A 19358-nucleotide genomic window follows, 5' to 3' on the forward strand; every position below is an offset into this window, starting at 1 on the left:
CTTGAGATATTTCTTGGCCCAGTCTTGACGTTTCAGCTTGTGTGTCTTGTTCAGTGGTGGTCGTCTTTCAGCCTTTCTTACCTTGGCCATGTCTCTGAGTATTGCACACCTTGTGCTTTTGGGCACTCCAGTGATGTTGCAGCTCTGAAATATGGCCAAACTGGTGGCAAGTGGCATCTTGGCAGCTGCACGCTTGACTTTTCTCAGTTCATGGGCAGTTATTTTGCGCCTTGGTTTCTCCACACGCTTCTTGCGACCCTGATGACTATTTTGAATGAAACGCTTGATTGTTCGATGATCACGCTTCAGAAGCTTTGCAATTTTAAGAGTGCTGCATCCCTCTGCAAGATATCTCACTATTTTTGACTTTTCTGAGCCTGTCAAGTCCTTTTTTTGACCAATTTTGCCAAAGGAAAGGAAGTTGCCTAATAATTATGCACACCTGATACAGGGTGTTGATGTCATTAGACCACACCCCTTCTCATTACAGAGATGCACATCACCTAATATGCTTAATTGGTAGTAGGCTTTCGAGCCTATACAGCTTGGAGTAAGACAACATGCATAAAGAGGATGATGTGGTCAAAATACTCATTTGCCTAATAATTCTGCACTCCCTGTAGTTATTAGTGCACTAGCACTCAGCAAGTGATAACTTGCCTGAAAGACCCTGTGAATTGGAGACCTACTGTAGGTTAGATTGGGAGGTTAAAAAAATGGAAAGATACTTCTGAATTGTTAAGAAACAACAATTTTGTTGCATTTGTCCATAAAGTTCACCAGAAGTCAAATTTGACTTACTCAACCTTGTGTGACTTGTATGAAGAACATCTCCAAGGATACAATACTGACCCCTAATGGTTTTTCTTAGCTTTTTTTTTTACAAAGGTATAAAAATGCACTTTAAATGCACATTATTGAGTTTCACTGGTTTCGCAAAAGAATATCTGAACAGATTAAATAATTTTGTTAGAAATTAAGAATTGTAAGAAATTTTTTAATTGGAAGATAGCTACATTTTAGGATATGCCATGAAAGTGTTACAATATTAAAATACTTCTCAGCTGTGAGTAGGTACAAAAAAAGGTTAAATGTAAAGCCTTCAATGTACAATTTGCATCTCCCAAATCCATTTCATCTTTATCCTCTCTGCCTCTGAATAGACATTCTACATGATTTTTAACAATTCATTTTTATTGTTAAATGTATATCTTCGCCTTTCTGGGACTCAAGGCAGTTTGCATGATTATCTCCATTTTATCCCAATCGAAACCATTCTGTAAGAGTGGTTGGGTTGAGCAAGAGTGCCTCTCCTAGATATCCAGTAAATTTCCATGAGGGATTTAAACCTAGATGTCTCCAATCATAGTTTAATAAAGTTTAATTAGGATACCACCACTAAACTAACTAGGAATTGGAAACCCTAACACAAATTTCATCAGCAATAATATGTTTTATTAGTGCCTAGCCTGCTGTTCGAACAATTCAAGTGCTGGTTTATTTATAAAGCATAACAAAACTTAGTATATAGTGTCTAAAGGTTTACCCACAAACTAGCTTGATGGCTGATCTTCAGCTTCTGCCATCTGAAATGTTAACAGGAATCAAGTGGCAGCACTCATGCTATCTCTGGCAGGTAGTAATATTGACATGTATGCTGTGTTAAACATATACAGTGCTAGCAAACAGATTAAATGAGGCTTTTTAATAGTTCATAAATCTGCATATTTCACAATTTCATATTTTATCTGTTTCTTGCAAAAACAAAAAGCTGGCCTGGTCAATAGACAGTGGTGCTAATTAACAGATGTACAGAGTAACCTTGCTTTGTCTCAATATTAGTCCAAAAGGCTAAAATGTGGGCAACATAAAGGAAATTCTGAAGGTACCATAATTTTTTGGGACACATAAGCCATAGTACTCTATCATTTCTTGTGCTTATTTGGATTGATTTCACAGTTGGTGACTACCAGTTACCAAAATACATCTTGTTACAAAACCGAGGTTCCATGGATCAAGAAAGTCCCAAAGGACTTTAGAGGGTTACCATAGCAACTCAACTGTCATGATTTCAAGCCCATTCAGCTCTGTGGCTTGAGGGAAAAAAGTAACCAAAATCCAGCTTTTAAAAGAATATGATTATCAAAAGTCTGGTAAAATTCAAGACACTATTGGAAAACTTTCCTATGACTTTTCTTGCCATATAGTTAAAAGAAACTAATTTAAGCCACACAGTAATGCGGTGTACAATTTTAATAAGCATTTCTTATTAAAAGCTTGATAATGTTCAAATATACAGAGAAAAGCTATTTATATAGCTACATACACATTTTTGAGTCAATGACTACAACATTAATCATTCTAGCTTTCCCCTTGCCATTAGAGTAACAACAAAGTATTGTTTGTGTACATGTGTGTTTGTGTATACACACACGCTACTGTATAGGCCTTATGAATTTTTGTAATGTATTTTGCTGTGACTGTTGTAAGACAATTGTATTATATACAGAGCTATACATATAACATAGGGATAGGCTAGATATACACAGGTTATATATAACAATATTTTACAATATACACAGCCTTTCCTAAAAGGGCTTCAGAGAATATTAACTTTATTATGCCTCAACTCTTCTGTGAGGTAGGTAGCATTTTTTAAATTACAGAATGCAAGAGGCTCAGACATTATGAAACTTGCTATAAGCCAAGTAGCAAATTCAAAAACAGAACCTGAATGCTATGCCAAACATGAAAAACTCCATCCTTTTCCTTAAAAGGGCTGACATTCAGAAAGAATGATTTCATCAAAATGTGTAAGGGGAAAAAAATAAAGCACCTATTTAATTTTTTAAAAACTGAGTAAGCCTGGCACAGCTTTTAAGAGAACAGTCTTCAGTCTTTATTTAAAAGAGGTTACAGTTAGGGTTTACACTGCTAGAGTGCCTGCCAAAACAATAGATAGTCTACAGAAGCAGGATGCTCAAGGCAGAAAGAGGCGTGAAAGTTGTTGGCATAGAGGAAAGAGAAGAGCTGGTCCTTTTGGCAGAAATTCAGGCAAGTTCTTGATGTGCAATTTCCCCCCTGCCAAAACCCCACAGAAAATAGACGTAACAAATTATACCATGAGATAGTAAGCATAAAATAACAAAGAATCTTCCCCTTTCCTACAATATGTTAGTGCTCAACTAAATAGGATCTTAATATACTGAAATATTATGCACTAAAATGCTTTAATAAAAATAGCATTTTGTATGTGCATCACAATGCAGTTGGCAAACATTTGTGTGCTGGGTAAGTATCTGATGAAAAGATTATACTTTGTTGGATCAGGCCATCTTAAATTTTTCTGCTAACTGTAAAATGCAGATTGAACTGCTTCTATTTTAACTGAAGAGAAAGAGTAGTTTTATTCACCTACATGTGATGTGCAGTAGCAACTAAAATATACAGGTCACATAAATAAAAACTATTTTTTCAGTATGACTTTGTAATTTATTAAAAACTGTAACAAGATACTTAAAAAAGGCTAGATACAAAAGTAGTTAAGCTGCTCACGAACATTAAATTTTTTTTTTCAAAATGTACCTTCAAATAATCATGATCTTATAAACATTTTACAGTTACCAGGTAGTGCCCAGGCTGAAATTTTAACCAGCTTGAGACACAGCAGAACAAGTGTCTGGATTTGAGCTGGAGGTGTAAGCCTCCTAACCGACTGCTCAAAGAAAGAGGGATACAAAATGTTGATTGTAAACGATTAAATACTGTGCATTGGCTTCCTTCTTACATACAAAAAGAATCTCACTAAGGTTATACAGACTACATGCAAACATTAATGGTGGTATTTATTGTGCCAGAGTCCAGTGCAAGCAGACAAAATTGCAATGGCAGTGGTTTTTGTAAGCAAACGTGAATGATTTCAACTCTTAGCTCTAACTGGCAAGAACTTTTTACAAGTTCAATATACATGATGCACAACTGCAGCCAACCACAAACTTAAACACCATTTTTTTAAAAAAAAATTAAAATAAACCACAGGACATACTTCATCTTTTATTTTGAAATTTCCTATTCCCTCTATACAAGCACCTTTGCTGAAACACTTTCCAGAAAGGCAGCAGTGAATTTTTTTTTGAAGAACATTTGACAATATTTCCACCCCTTTTGAAAAAGTTAAATCACAGTGTAATTTATATTGTTCTGCTGTCATCTTAGGCTGGATTTGGCCAAGACGTTAATGACTAGCAAATTGATCACAATCTTAACATCGCCAGTGCTTCTTCAGCCCTTAGGTTGCAAACTTTGCTTGGGAATGTTGCATTTTATCATTGCAGTACCAGCAATGGGAGGGGGCATGACAGCTTTAACTTTCATAAACTTTTATGGACAAATGGAAACTCTACAAAAAAATCTAGCTAGTAATAATTATACAGCAATACACACTTTTTTTTTAATTGTCTACACAAAACCAAAATTTTTGGTCTTAATGGCGAGTAGTAACTTCTGTTTAAGAATCTGTTTAGAAGAATAAAGTGGAACATAAAGGCGTGATATACATGTGTTTGCTGTAGGAAGGTGTTGATCATCTGGTGGTCTTATTGTGATGGATGGCATAGGCTGAAATCCTTCTTCACTAGCAGGTAATGATGGGCTAGATGTCCAAAAGTAAACCTGAGGACCATTAAAAAAAACCCTGTTAATTCTTCACTAAACAAATTCATACCCAGTTTTGATATTAATTTTTCCATATTAATTAAGCCACCATGAGAAAAAAACCTGGATAACAATATATAAGTGAGAATAATTTTTTAACTTGTCAAAGCATTAAAGGAATTTAACAATTATATACTCAAAAGGTAAGAATTAGCTCCAAGGAAAAGAAATAGTACTTACTAAATCTTGCCTTTCAGTCATGCTCATCTTCTCTACTATGGACCAAAACCATCGTTTAAACTGCAGAAGTTTCTCAGCATTTTCTCCTATTAGAAATGAAGTAAAAGAATATTAAAAGCAGATACCCCATAGTATTACTTTCAAAAGTGAATTCATGGAAATACTTGAAATATGCTAACCTTGTACTAAATGCTACACCGCTACTCTTTAGCTGGTCAGTAATACAATGTTCATTGTAAATTACATTTTGCATTACGTAAGTGATCAAGTTTCAATTTTTTTAAAAAAAATCAAAAAATCACATTTGAAAGAATAAACTGAACTATCATTTTTAATCTGTGAAGAAGCTCCCCAGCAGGCACAGGATAAACACAACCAAGAAGCACTAGTAAGTAAGGATTACACCCAACTGTTTCTATCCCCCAGAAGAACTTGGACACTGGTAAGAGATCATATTCCCACTAGGTCCCTTTCACATCTTCTCTAGAGGAATGAAATAGGCCAGCTTATACAATATTGGATAACCTTATATAACTTACAAAACATTTTATTTTTTAATCAGTATGCAAAGACGCTGATTGCAATTTTATTATGGTGCAACGTATAATCAAAATATATTATACCTGACTCATCATTGAAAGAAGTAAAGCTGATTAGCATCTGCACATTAACTTCACCACATCCATTGACTAGAAGCCTGAAATCTTCTGCTGTCAAGTCTTCTAATGAATTCTTTGGGAGTACATCCAACAGACCCTTCCTCATTGCCTGAAAAAGCCACCAGAAATAGAATTTTAACACTCAAATGCACCCTGCTGGGTTACAATACAACTCAAGATTCCTTGCTGCCCTGAGTCCTTAGGGAGAAGGGCGGCATATAAATTTAATAAATAATAAATTTAATAAAAAAATAATAATACACAAGCCTTGCTATGTTCTCATCATGAGCTGAAGCAACACCTTTCCAGAATAATCCTTTGCTTCACATCATCCACACCCAGAGATAAAATAGAGGAAGTGGGGGGTGGGGTTGATATCCTCTCTGTATTTACATGGTTACTATTTTATATTCTGGAATCAAATATTCATAACTGGATCAGGAGGAGGAAGAACAGTGTTTTCTATGCTAATTCTAAATTTCATTCAGATATATTGCTGATACTGAGAAAAGTATTTTTGTGACAGATTTTTGAATGTTTTATGAAATGTAGTATTTCATGGACGGCTTAAAAGTTTGTTATCTATCCATTCAACATGATATTTATTTAAAGATTACAGAACAGTAGTAAGAAAAAGTGCATCAAATTCCAAGAAGACTTCACATCACTTACATGTAGAGGTTGTTCTGCAACTACTAACATTCTATGTTCTGCATATTTACGAACATATTCATACACATTTTGAGGAGTGACTGGTATATTTACACCATTGGAAATAAGTTCAACCTAGAAAAACAATGCAACACAGAATTATTTTTTAAAATCTTATTAAAGCCTTCACAACCATCAGTTATTCACAACTCCTCTTAATCTTGCTTTTTATTACATTTGTCACTAAAATTACTGAAGTAGCTATAGATGTTAACATTAAAGAGATGCTGAGGCAGTGACATTAAACACAGTAATTTGTGACTACCTGTCCTCCACCTTCCTCTTTGCACAGGTCTATCGCAAAAGCTAAGTCCATTGCTGCAAAAACTGCATCAGCATCTGTACTTTGGGAAGCGAGGATGAGTTGCCGTAAACTCTCATACATAACCGGATCAAAAAAGGCAAAATCATGCCAGTTAACCTGAAAATAAAAAAGTAATCATTAAACATTTACTTGTGTTTCACTGTATAAGTAGTGCAGTTAAGCTATTGTTGGGAAATTTATAAGATTTTACAAGTAATATTCTCATATCTATTTTAAGAACAATAGTGTATAGACATTTCCACCATCTGATCAAGAAGTTAAATAAATCACAATATAAGCACAAAAGTTGAAGAGCATGGGTTAGTTCTCAGACTGATTGTTAAATCTGATTTGGGCTTATGACTATTTGGGTTTGTGACCTCCAGCAGACTATAATTGAAATTCTAGTTTGTTTTGGAAATAATGGCTTATTTTAGTTGTTTGATGAAATTTCTGCTTAGAGGATTATGAATGAAGGGCTTAGGAGAAAGGCTATAATGATCTCACACACACAAAAAAAATCACTTGATATCTTATTTGTAGATCACCACTATTCCCAGAATGGAGCCTTTTGAAATATTCTTTCCTTTTTTGGATAAAGTATCTGATAGTAAGGAAAGGAACAAACATTTTAAACAGAAGGATGGAGGTCATGGAGCAATGCCCTACATTTTTAGCTGAAGACAAATTTCATCAATTAATGCAGCAGCCCTATGCTACATCACTAAGAGGTCTTACCTTTCTGCCAAGAAGAACTTTTATTACATGTCGATTTAATGTAATTGGACACAGTTCATTTTGCAGCAAGCATAACCCTAGAATTCTGAAAATCATTAGAAAGCAGTTAATATTTTAACAGAAAACTGCTAACAATATCAAAATAGAAGTATTAAGAAACAATCATTATTTTCAAATTTTGGTTGAAAATCCCAATCTTATTACATTTAATGTTATATAACATTTCATATTATTTTTCTCTCAGAAAGCAATGCACTCATCTAGAGAGTATTTTACCTGCCAATATTTCTGAAGCAATTCAATCTGGCTTCTGTATTTTTGCCTGGCCTCGGTGTATAAAAACCACGTTTTCCAGGTTGATAAAACAGTGGTGCGTTATCATCACCATCATCTGTATCATCTAATTCCATGTCCACAACGCTACGACTAGAACCATGTCGTTTTCTGTTTTCCTTTTTTAAAAGAAACACACAGTAGAAATAAAAAGTGCTTGTTTCTGTTAACAACCAACTTTAGTACTGAACTGTGTATTCAAAATATACCATTCAAAAAGATGATTTCAACAAATGCTAATGCTAATTTAATAATATACATCTATGTACTTATCTAACAGTTTCTAAAATATGGACTCTGCTTTAGTTTTCTGTGTGTCATCTCTTCAAGCAAATAAATACTAGACTAGTCTAATTTCTTTCTAATAAATAAATTTTAGGTATGAAAAAAGGCTTGTACACTCTTATCAATTCAACAGAAGGAAAGAACAAAAGAATTAACAGTAATTTGTAAAGAAGTAGCATGCAAAATACTCTGAAATGAAACTAAGAAGAAAAATGTTGTCTTAATGAGCTTACTACATATCAACCCAGAGATAATTTTTCCTCTTACCACAGAATACAGCTAATCTTATGCCATCTGCTTTCCTAGGTATAAGACTAAGATGGGTAAATGAGACCATTTCTAGGCATAAAAACTTGTTACAGATACTCTTCATTTAGCGATCAAGAATGGGACAAGTAACTTGAACATTAAGTAATGACTAAGTGAAATTTCAACTGTGCTTATAATTTTATTTCAGTTTTCCTTTGTTTTACAAATCTACAAAGGTTGTAAATTGATCATAAAAGTTACTCTTTCATCACTGTCCAAAATGTGAATGGTTCCCAAATGAGGCAATCACTAAATGAGGACCAGCTGCATGATCAATTTCCAAGACAAAATTGAGACTGTAAGTTACAAGAGCCAGTTGCAATAATATGCTGCAATGTACAGTCTGTTGTTCAGAACCCCAACTGCCATGACTTCATGGAATTTGAGGGATTCTTTTATAGTTGTTATTTAATTTGATGACTCTGGGAATACATATGATTTCTGGTCTTATGTATGTGATTAAAAGAATCTGTCTGAGGCATTGTTTACCTTAAAGAATCTTTTATTCGAGAAACAAAGTATCAGCACTACATAGTTGAAACCAGAAACTAAATTCCCCTTCCCTGGATACAAAGTAACAAAGTGCAATTCCATCCTCCAATAAACAAGTCATAAATCACATTCCCCAATTAGCTTGAAGCGCAGGCTTTCTCCCCAACTCTCCAGCCCGCCAAAACACTATCAGCTCTGAGCCCAATGTCGTTGGGTTCCCATGATTAAGTTATTGTTATGACTAGCTGGACTTTCATCCCTGTTCCTCCTCCCAGCAGCAACTAATTCTAAAAGCAATAGAGAAAATTGCTGCATTTCCATCTGTTCTCAAAAAAAGAACATCCGATGTTAGCAGCGTTGACAGAACCTTCATCTTTAAACAGTAAATTTAAAAACACATTGTCTACAGATGTTTCTTACTTGTACTTTATCAGAAGAATCCAACAAGCCAAGGTCTAGAATGCTGTCAGCTCCATTTTCCCTTTGAAAAGAATAAAAACCAATTATACTGAGCCAATATAATGTTTAAGATAGAGATTGTACCACTTTTAGGATATGGCAATATTTGAGTACCACCAGTTGCCTAGCAGGTGGATGTGGCTTGCTCAACACCATTCACTGGACACAGCTGACTCGAGACAGCTGGGTCACAATGGAACAAGTCGCACTGGCTAACTCTATGTGGGTACAAAAGTCAGTGCCACACAAACTCCTCGCCTCCCCAAACTGCCCAAACTGCTAGAGCCAAACTGCTAGAGGCACACACACACACACCGCATTCCAGGTTTGGGGACTTTTATCCACAGAGGAAGGAAAGGGCCTTCTCTCCAAGCCCAGGCATGATTGGCAATTTGCTAGCTCAGATGTGGATACAAGTCTCCAAGCTTGGAATGGTGTGGGTGTGGGAGGGAGAGGGAGAGGGAGAGGGAGAGGGAGAGGGGGAGAGAGGGAGAGGGGGAGAGAGGGAGAGGGAGAGGGAGAGGGAGAGGGAGAGGGAGAGAGAGAGAGAGAGAGAGAGAGAGAGAGAGAGAGAGAGAGAGAGAGAGAGAGAGAGAGAGAGAGAGAGAGAGAGAGAGAGAGAGAGAGAGATTCTTTTCCCAATCTCAGACATCATTGGTGTTTCCCTGTCCGGTGCCCCCTCCCGGCAAAGCAGGAAGTGGAGGACATTTGCAGGAAGCAGTTTCTTCCGAGTCCAACTTCTATCTTGACACATCTCTGGAGAGCAAGAGGCGGCAGCAGGGGAGCAGCGCTCTCGAGCCCTGCACAAGGGAGGCTGGCTCTTCTAGGAAAGGGAATTCCCATTTCCAATTGTGCGTGGTAAAAATGCTGGTTTGTTGGGCAGCCTTTCCTTACACACCTCCCCTGCCACCCCTTCCTCCTCTCCAGAGATCTGGAGGGCAAGGTGCAACCTCCATATTGGCCACTTCTACCTCTCCAAGCCCTCCTCAATTAAACATACATTATATATATAAATTAAAGCACAGCCAAAAAGAAAACATAGTTAAATCACTAATTACAGCTCTTCACATATTTTTTTGGAAAAACCACCTTTATTGTTGTTAGGAAGGAAGAGCAAACCTTATTAAGGAACTCTTAACAGGAAGGGAATTGAAGACCCCAAAAGCTCTTGTTCTTTCTAAACCGCTTTCTCTTTGAGCCTTTAGTTCTCATTATTTTATTTTTATGAATTTAAGAAGATGATCAAAGGCCTCCACAGCTCAGAATGCTCACCTTAAAATCAGAACCTTGGATTCTCATCCAAGAAGCTTCTTCAGCTCTGACTGGGTGGTGGGGAATGGAAGGATTTATATTCCTTGCAGACAGCTGGTCATTTTCATTCTTTTAGAGAGCTGTTGGAACCATTTGGAGGTGTACCTGTGTCCTCTGGGTCACCTAAGTAGTGCAAATGTGTGTGGAGCCTTCTTGGCTACAGGATGTTTTCTGCCCTGGCTCCATACCCATTTGCATTACCCAGGTGACTCTGAGGACATGGGTAAACCTTCAAATGGTTTCAACAACTCTCTAAAAGAATGAAAATGATCAACTGTCTGCAAGGAATATAAATCCTTCCATTCCCCACCATCCAGTCAGAGCTGAAGAAGCTTCTTGGATGAGAAGCAAAATGTCTTCAAAGAAAAAGAAGAAAGTCCAGTTGCCTCCTGAAAAAGCACCTTTGGGACAACCATGTCCTGGATGACTGAGAATCTCCACAGACCTTGTAACAGCAGATGCTGTGTCCAAAATTTGGGGTGAGTTTTCAGCCATTTGTTTATAAATATGGAGGAGGTAAGGTAGATACCTTGGCTTCTATAGGAACTCAAAAGCCAATCATTACCATAGTTGAAATTCATATACATACTTTAATTCTCATTAATATTAAATCACCTTCCATGTGCAATAATAAGCTCCATAGCTTCATCCACTCTTGCTCGAAGAGAATCTTCACTTGCTAATAGTAAAAGCAGCTGTGCAGGTGACAATTCCAATAGCATACCTGTAATTTTGCTTGCAAAAGCCTGAAAAGATATAGATTTATATTTATTTTCCTATGTTTACACGCTTCCCTCTACCTGATTATTATACTAGATAGGCAGAAAAAAAAATCTGCTGTCTGTTTCCCAATATGTTAAAATTATGGGTAGAGAACCACAGGATAAATGGGATGGGATCTGGCTCCAGGAAATCTCTACTCCAAACATAGAAAGGACAAATCCAGATAGTAAAATATAATTTATTCTGAATTCAAATATTAAAAATGTGGAAAGATTCTTTTTCTGGGGTTTATCCCAATCACAAAGAACAGTCCAATAAGCAAACTAAACTAATAGATTCAAACTCAGAACAAATTCTGTTCTAACCTTGGATTTTTTTTTTAGTTATCTATCAATGCTTTTGTATTTAGGCTCGCCTGTTTCCAATTTCAGCTTACAGCCATCCTTCTCAGCCCTTCTGATTTTTTGTGCAGCAATAATTAAACAATTCCCTTCAGATTTCCAACCGAGGCCTTTTCCAAGGATGCATGCCGCAAATAATGACAATGCTAGTTAAATATCTGCCAATGGCATTCTATTCTGTTCTTAGATATAGCAATATTCACAAGATCCACGCTAACCCAGAAATTTATTTTAATGGGAGGCCTTTTCAGACTTAAAAGCCATTAATCTGATTGATATTCAGAAGAAAGGATGGCACGTACAGGATTGATCAAGAGCCATGGTGTCGCAGTGGTTAGAATGCAGTAGTGCAGGCTACTTCTGCTGACTGCTAGCTGCCAACAGTTTGGCAGTTCGATTCTCATTGGCTCAAGGTTGACTCAGCCTTCCATCTTTACAAGGTCAGTAAAATGAGGACCCAGCCTCTTGGGGCAATATGCTGACTCTGTAAACCATTTAGAAAGGGCTGTAAAGCTCTGTGAAGCGGTATATAAGTCTAAGTGCTATTATAGCTATTGCTATTGCTATCTTTGGTCTTGCCCAGAGGAGGCAAGTAACCCTCTCATCTAACTCATAAGATAACATAGTGTACATATGCTAGATTGTGGCATATTAAGGTAAGTCTTGTTATCGTAGCATGTTCGACACCAATGTCAGTAAATAGATTATGAAATGCCCAAGGAGATATTAAGGCAGAGACTATAAAACCCCCAAATAAAATAGGTTAGAATATTTTGTAAAAACAAAAAAACAATACCCTCCCCACCCCCTCCCCAAGTAAAGAAGCCCAGGCTCACAGGTTGCATTGCTTGTACACGGGGATAAAGTCTTTCACCCAAGGCTTGTCGATGTGCTGGAAGAGGATCAGGGTCATCACTAGGATTTCCTTCAGATGCAGGTCGAAAAGGTCTGGTGTCAATGGATAGCTGCCTCCTAAAATCCCTTTAAAAACATACACAAACAAACATTCTTTAAAAACACACACAAACATTCTTCATCAGAAATTATTATTGTTCTACGTACAACCAAGACATTGCATTGCGGGTCTGTGTTAGAGAATAAAAATGGGGTTTCTGTTCTGTTAAAAGGATATGACATCAGTCTCTGCTCCACCTTTTGTCTGTGTTTCAATACAAGGAAGAACCTCTTGTTTATGTTTTTTTTAAATCATTTTGAATCCTTGATTCTGTAAGATGTTTTAGAAAGGTATACCCTGCTCTGAAGTGCTACTCTGCTCCCTGTTACTAGAAATTTGCACCAGAAAATTCATGAGCAAAATTTACGTTAGGGGGACAACTTACCTGTCTCTGTCTCTTCGAGAACCGGTTCGCAACCCACTACTGTTTCTCCTCATTTCTCTCTCCCGCTCCCTTTCTCGATCTCTCTCCCCTCTGTTCCGTAATCTCTGCATTAGACCTGAAGAGAGAGTCAAATTTGTACAGGATTTTTCCTATAAGAATCATAACTAATGAAGCAAAATACAAATTTTTAAGTTTGGAATCTTTTTACAAAATATTTAAGAACTGATGCAATAACACTATTTTATCTAATTCTAAAAAAACATTTTAGAAGACTTTTACCCTAGTTCAAAAAATATAATTACTGAAGGAGAAAATGTGAAGGTATGCTGTGAATGTGAATCCTTCCTTGCTTTGTTTATTTTCAAGGCCTTTACAATATAGTTAGTCCTCAACTTATGATCACAACTGGGACCACAATTACTGTTGCTAAGCAAGGTAGTTAAGTTAATGATGTCCAATTTTACAACCTTTTCACCATAGTTGTTAACCAATCACTGCAGTTGTTAAGTAAATCATGTGATTGATATACAAATCTGGCTTTCCCCATTAACTTTGCTTGTCGGAAGCCAGCTGGGAAGGTCACAAATAGCAATCACACACAACCCTGGGATGCTGCAACTGTCACAACTACATGCCAGTTGCCAAGCACCCAAATTTTTATTAGGTGTGTGGTAATGCTGTGACAGTTAAATGTGAGGACTGGCCATGTGTCACTTTTTCCAATGCCATTCTAACTTCAAACAATTTCTAAACGAATGGTAGGCCCAAATACATGTAGCTGAAATAGAATAGATATATTTCCCCACATAAGTTGTTTCTTTTTTCTTATTCTTCCTTTGATACTTCTTCTACATTAATGTTACTAATAAATCTCTTAGCAGCAGAGGTGTGTGCCCCTTTTATTTCAAAACAATACAGATGAAATATGGGAAAAATTCTGACAACTTCTTCCTATTTTCCTTATTTAGTAATCTTCTTCTATAACTGATTGTGCAGAAATCTGCATTCCAGATTAGTAAGGTTTTGTTTTTGTCTGAACACACAGGACAACTGTATCAAGTGTGCAAAACAATATTGCTACATAATTTAGACCCTTAATTTGACCATTAAAACCATCTTTTTAGACTACAGCATAAGCTTCTGTCCTTCTCTTTGCCAAATATGCATAAATCTTAAATGGTGTGCAAAACATATTCTTTGGGATACCTACTTGTATGTGTCCCCTTGTTGGCATTTTGAATACAATCTAGATTTGGCAGTTTCTCATTTGACAAAAAGGCTTGTGCAATAGCAGTATAAAAGCTTCGTGCCACACCACTGCCTTCTCCTGGTTCATCCTTAAATGTAACCTTTACCCTGTGGACGGCCATTGGAGTGGTAGCACATCTTCGACCAAAGTGATTGTTGAGCTGTCTCATTGTTTGCTGAATTAGAAGGTCTCTATCCCGATCAACCTAGCAGACATATCAGAAGAAGAACTTAAACTCTGAAGAAAAAGGCAAGACAAACACTAGTGTTATACGGCTACACTTCCTCTCAAAGTCTGCCCAATAGTATCTCTTAGCAGCATTTAACCAATTATTCAGAAGGTTAATATGACTGTAGTAAGAGTGACCAACTGTCCATGAGCTGTTTCAGTAAAAGGATCAGAGGAATATGGGCTAGAAGAACACTAAGGTGATATCAGATTCAAGATATTAAAACTGTATCATTAGCACCATTTCAGTATTTTTCCTTAACGTAAAAAGTCATGCAGTGTAATAATAAACGTCATCATGTCAAGAAATATTTTGAAAAGATTAAAAATCAGTGCTATTAAGGCTGAACAACAAATTTCCATAGCTTAGTATCTCCCGAGATACCATTTAGCAAAATCAATAAAGGAAATATAATAAAAACTCCATTTTGAAAATACCCCAAATCCATCTAACTTATTCTCAATTGACTGTCACATATTGATTAAATTACTCTGAGTAAACTACGTACATGTAGTTTTAACTTTTGGGTTTGCTTGGTCCTTCCAGAATTTATAGCTGAAGATCAATTATAATTTTATTTATTTATTTCTATCCTCCTTTATTATTTTTACAACTAACTCAAGGCAGCAAATATATCCAACACACCTTCCTCCTATTTTACTCACAAAACAACCCTGTGAGGTGAGTTGGGCTGAGAGAGTGACTAGTCCAAAGTCATCCAGCAGGCTTTCATGGCTAAGGAAGGACTAAAACTCATAGTCTCCCCCTTTCTAGCCTGGTGCTTTAACTGCTAAACCAAATTGGTTCTCTATTCTCAGCAGATCTGAAATCTGGAAGTAGCATTTAGAATAAAGTGGCCCAGTTACTATAGAGAATACCAAACAGGAACCACATTACACAGTTTCTATCTAAACTGTTCTGGTTTCCAACAGAATACTGGTCCATTCCAAGGTGTTAGCAATGAAATTTAACCGTCTAAATACATTTTAATATTCAAGAGAGCAATTCTCTCTATATATACCTGACTCAGTAGCTGGCCAAGTAAGTTTTCCTTTGCCTGTCACTATTGAGAGTTATATGCATTATATGGAAATGGGAGAAATGGACTTCTTGACTACAGCATCCTTCTTCTAGAAAGTTCAGGACTACTGATAGTTATACAGTTCTCAATAATCCTAATACTGGTTGTTATACCCCCTGGCAACTTAGCCAATCTTTGGGTTTCCTGATAGTAGCTTAATGGTGTTTTGATATTGTTGACTGGTATTTCTTGGCGAAATGCAGAATATGGCTTGATAAGTTTGTGCTGAGTTGTTTTATTCATTGTACAGCTTCCTCAGTTTCTAATTTAATTAACATCCTGTTAGTACTGTGAAAAATACACACACACACACACACACACACACACACACACACCCTATAAAACCAGAATTCAGCTAGTCTCAGTGGCATTACCATCAGCATCATCTCACTGACTTAAATTGGCTTTCAGCTATGTTTCTGATGCCTAGATAACAGTTTTACTGTCCTTTAGTATAGAACAGTATTTTATTCTATCAAGTTTTTATTTAAAAGATAATTTTACAACTTTTATTGGTAATTTTTTTGACATAGAGAACTTTTGTATACATGTGTAGTCTGTGATACAAATCCCCCCCCAAATTCTTTTTCTAGCACATTTTTTCTTTGGCTAACTTGTTTTAATGCTGACAATGTGTGTGCATATGCAGATTACTTACTTCAAAAAAAAACCCAGATGTTTGTGGACTCCATTCAATACTACTTTCCATAATGTGGTGGAATCCATTATGGTGGATTTTGCTAATTAACCCACACAGAAATCTGACAAATTTCTTTTACCTCCCTAGAGTCTGCCTATTCTGAAATCTATTCTGTCACTGTCTCAGATGATTTTGGATGGTTAGATCAATTTTATAAGGGCCTAAATGCTGAAATGAAAAACAGGATATTCCACTACATGCCATCTTTTAAATCAAACTAAAATAAGAAAGATCAATTTCATTACCTCTAATGTTAAATCCCTAGACTGCTGATTTCTCAGCTTTTCCATTTCTCTGCGGAATTTTGATTCCTTCACTTCAAAACCACCTAATTCAGTCAAGATCTATAAAGATAATGTATGCATTAATAGAAGAAAAATCCCACAATACAACCAAGCGGCCCTTCAATTAACAAAACAAAAACATACCGATCCAGGTTCTGCTCCTACATCTTCCATGAATACTCTCCCAAATAACTCTAGAGAAAGACGCCAACGTCCAAGCAGCATATCATGAGAAATTACCATTCCCATGAAGCTACATTGTGGCCTGTAAACAAATATACAAACAACAAATCAAGAAGGCAATCACTTTTATATACCCCCAAAATCTTTTTGACTAGATTGATGAAACATTTTCCTACAAGCCAGATCAAGGAGTGTTTTAGCCCAAGCAAGACAATGAATAATATTTAAGAAATTACTATTCCTGCCACCCAATTCAATGGCAAACTAAGCTGCAGTTCAAAATTGTTTGCCAAATCAAACCCAAACAGTAGAGAATCTCTTGTTGAAAATTCAACCAGTTCTTTTAACCTTTGCTTCCAAAGCCCATTCTAATAATTGCGTTCTTAGCGCTATCACTGAAGAAGGAAGAGAACCAATTAATCATGTAGACAGGAAAAAGAACAAACTGAGCAGGGAGCTTGTTTTATATTAATGATCATCTGCTGGTAGCTAATAATAAAGCATTTGCCTCTCTTTTTCAAAAACAATCTTTCCCTTCCTTTTCATATTCTCACGGTTATACAATATGACTATGCATCCCGTGCTTCTCATAATCTCAGTATTTCTTTATCCTCATACTTGTTTTTCTCTGCCATAAGTCTTGAATTCCATGATGCTGGGATAAGTCTACTTTTCTTTAGAAATGCCTCACTTCAGCTTACCTTTTTCAATTCCTCCCAAGCCCAGTCTGTGTGTTGCTGCAAGAAATTGCAGACCTTCTTTCTACACTGGAAAGACAGTAGGATCTACAACTTTCCAACAGGCACAGAGAGAAGTCTCTGTTAACATTCTGAAACTACACACTGGACTGCATAGGGATGCCCAGGAGCAGTAGATGCCACTTGTTCTTTCTCTCTCTTTTTGTTATCTAACTCAGACTTCAACTCCCAGAATTCCTCAGCCAGAGAACCTCCGTAACCTCATTGTGAGTCACATCTTTACATCTTCTTTAAACAATGCTACCTGAAGGATGTTAGAGGAGGTCCTTCACTTTCAGTTAGCCCAATCTCTGCCAGCAAACTGCTTTTCAATTGTGCTGCAAGATCGTGTGCTGACGGCCCGGGCTTTGAACCTTCTGATTCTTCTGATGGCACATTTTGTTCTTCTTCTTTCTTCTGCCGATACTGCATGCTCATCACGTTTTTTAAATTGGCTGCATAGGACATCTTGGTTGGAAGAATCTAAATGAAAAGGACATTAAAGTGCCTTTCAAATAACACCATACACTTTTGGGACATATTCTTGAATATGGTTCTGAAAAGTCCAATTTAGCCAGAGTTATGTGGATACCTAGCTCTGGGAAATGTGGAAGGAATAAAAAGAAGAGGATGACCAGGTGACCAAAAGATGGGTGTACTCAGTTACAATTGCAATAATAAAACCTGAAAGACCAGGTTGGCAGCAAATCATCATGAAGAAATCTATGTGCTTGCTAAGAGTTAATCACAATGGCATATTTCAAAATAGCATTTTGAAACCTATCAAAACCTATGTGTGAAAGAAAGTACTTTTTTCTACTCACAAGTGTTGCAGAAGTTGCTGATCACAAGGAGACTGCAAGACAGAATAGTCTTTGGCAGATTTTGAAAATGGGAGATGAGGAAATAGCTATGTTCACGAACCGCCATCAGTGGTTTAAAAGGACACTAAGTTTGCATACTTTCTTTTCTAATCATATTCAGAAATTGCTTATTAAGTAATTTACAATTATTAGAATCCTTTGGATCAACAAGGAAAGAATAGTTTTTAAAAAACAATTAAATTTTAGATTTAAAATATGTGTTATTATTTCTGGTAAATCTTAACGGACTTTTTATGACACCAGGGCTCAAATTATGGATATGTTTATAAAATGATGGGACATGGAGTGAAGCAATCGTAGGTTGTAAATTAAGAGGTGAAAATATAGTAAAACTGTTGTGATGAAGGTTGGAAGTCACAGCTTTATAGATTCTTTATATATTCTTTTCCTCTCTTTCTATTCTCTAAATTTTTCCTTTCCATTTTTCCATTTTTAAAATCTTTTACTTTGTATTAGTTTTTACTATTGCAATTATACTCTTCAATAAAATTATTTTTAAAAAAGAAATCAAAATCAATAAGGTAAAAACAACATGGTAGTACCTCCATAAGAATAAAGGACAAAAAAAATTGTCTTCTAATCTTCTACATCAAGGCAAGGTTCTCACGAGGTCAGGAAGTTAACAGAGTGCGCAGAATAGAGGAAAGCACACAGAATGCTGCACTGATCTTTCTGACACAATAGCAAAGGCAAGAGGAAAAAGAAGAAAGGGAAGTGGAAAAGGCTATATGAATTATATAATACACATAACAAATTCATACCTCGAGACAGTTTCTATCCACGGTCACTTCTAATAAACACTTCCCACTATTGGCAGATGATGAATAGAGACCTTGACTTGGCCGACCAAACAAATCTTCTTTTCTAGCATTTGGCTGAAAAACAATTTATCCATGAATAACAATATTAGTGCTAATGGTGAAATAAACGTAACATTTCGATCATTTAACCAGAGGGTGGGGTGGTGATACTGACATATCTATCTTACTTCTATTACAAATTTCTCCTGTGCTATTCCGCTTCATTCCATGGTTGAGCCATAAATCAGAATCG

General features: G+C 36.4%; 1 protein-coding gene across 3 annotated transcripts in view; it reads right to left on the reverse strand.

Annotated features, from left to right (window-relative positions):
* Positions 1-1686: 1686 nt before the first annotated feature.
* UBR5 (ubiquitin protein ligase E3 component n-recognin 5) overlaps positions 1687-19358 on the reverse strand; it is a 97857-nt gene continuing 80185 nt past the window's right edge. For all 3 annotated transcript variants that reach the window (XM_083358762.1, XM_083358763.1, XM_083358761.1), the window contains exons 44-59: positions 19067-19180; positions 17687-17904; positions 16646-16766; positions 16463-16561; positions 14169-14412; positions 12959-13073; positions 12455-12599; positions 11110-11240; positions 9145-9205; positions 7582-7757; positions 7306-7390; positions 6529-6684; positions 6225-6338; positions 5517-5661; positions 4894-4979; positions 1687-4671 (exon numbers count right to left, since the gene is read on the reverse strand). In XM_083358762.1, coding sequence (XP_083214888.1) covers positions 4459-4671; positions 4894-4979; positions 5517-5661; positions 6225-6338; positions 6529-6684; positions 7306-7390; positions 7582-7757; positions 9145-9205; positions 11110-11240; positions 12455-12599; positions 12959-13073; positions 14169-14412; positions 16463-16561; positions 16646-16766; positions 17687-17904; positions 19067-19180 — 2223 coding nt within the window. In that variant the 3' untranslated portion in view covers positions 1687-4458. The remainder of the gene's footprint in view (positions 4672-4893; positions 4980-5516; positions 5662-6224; positions 6339-6528; positions 6685-7305; positions 7391-7581; positions 7758-9144; positions 9206-11109; positions 11241-12454; positions 12600-12958; positions 13074-14168; positions 14413-16462; positions 16562-16645; positions 16767-17686; positions 17905-19066; positions 19181-19358) is intronic.

This window comes from Vipera ursinii (assembly GCF_947247035.1).
Source record: "Vipera ursinii genome assembly, chromosome: 3".
NCBI classification, from domain to species: Eukaryota; Metazoa; Chordata; class Lepidosauria; order Squamata; family Viperidae; genus Vipera; species Vipera ursinii.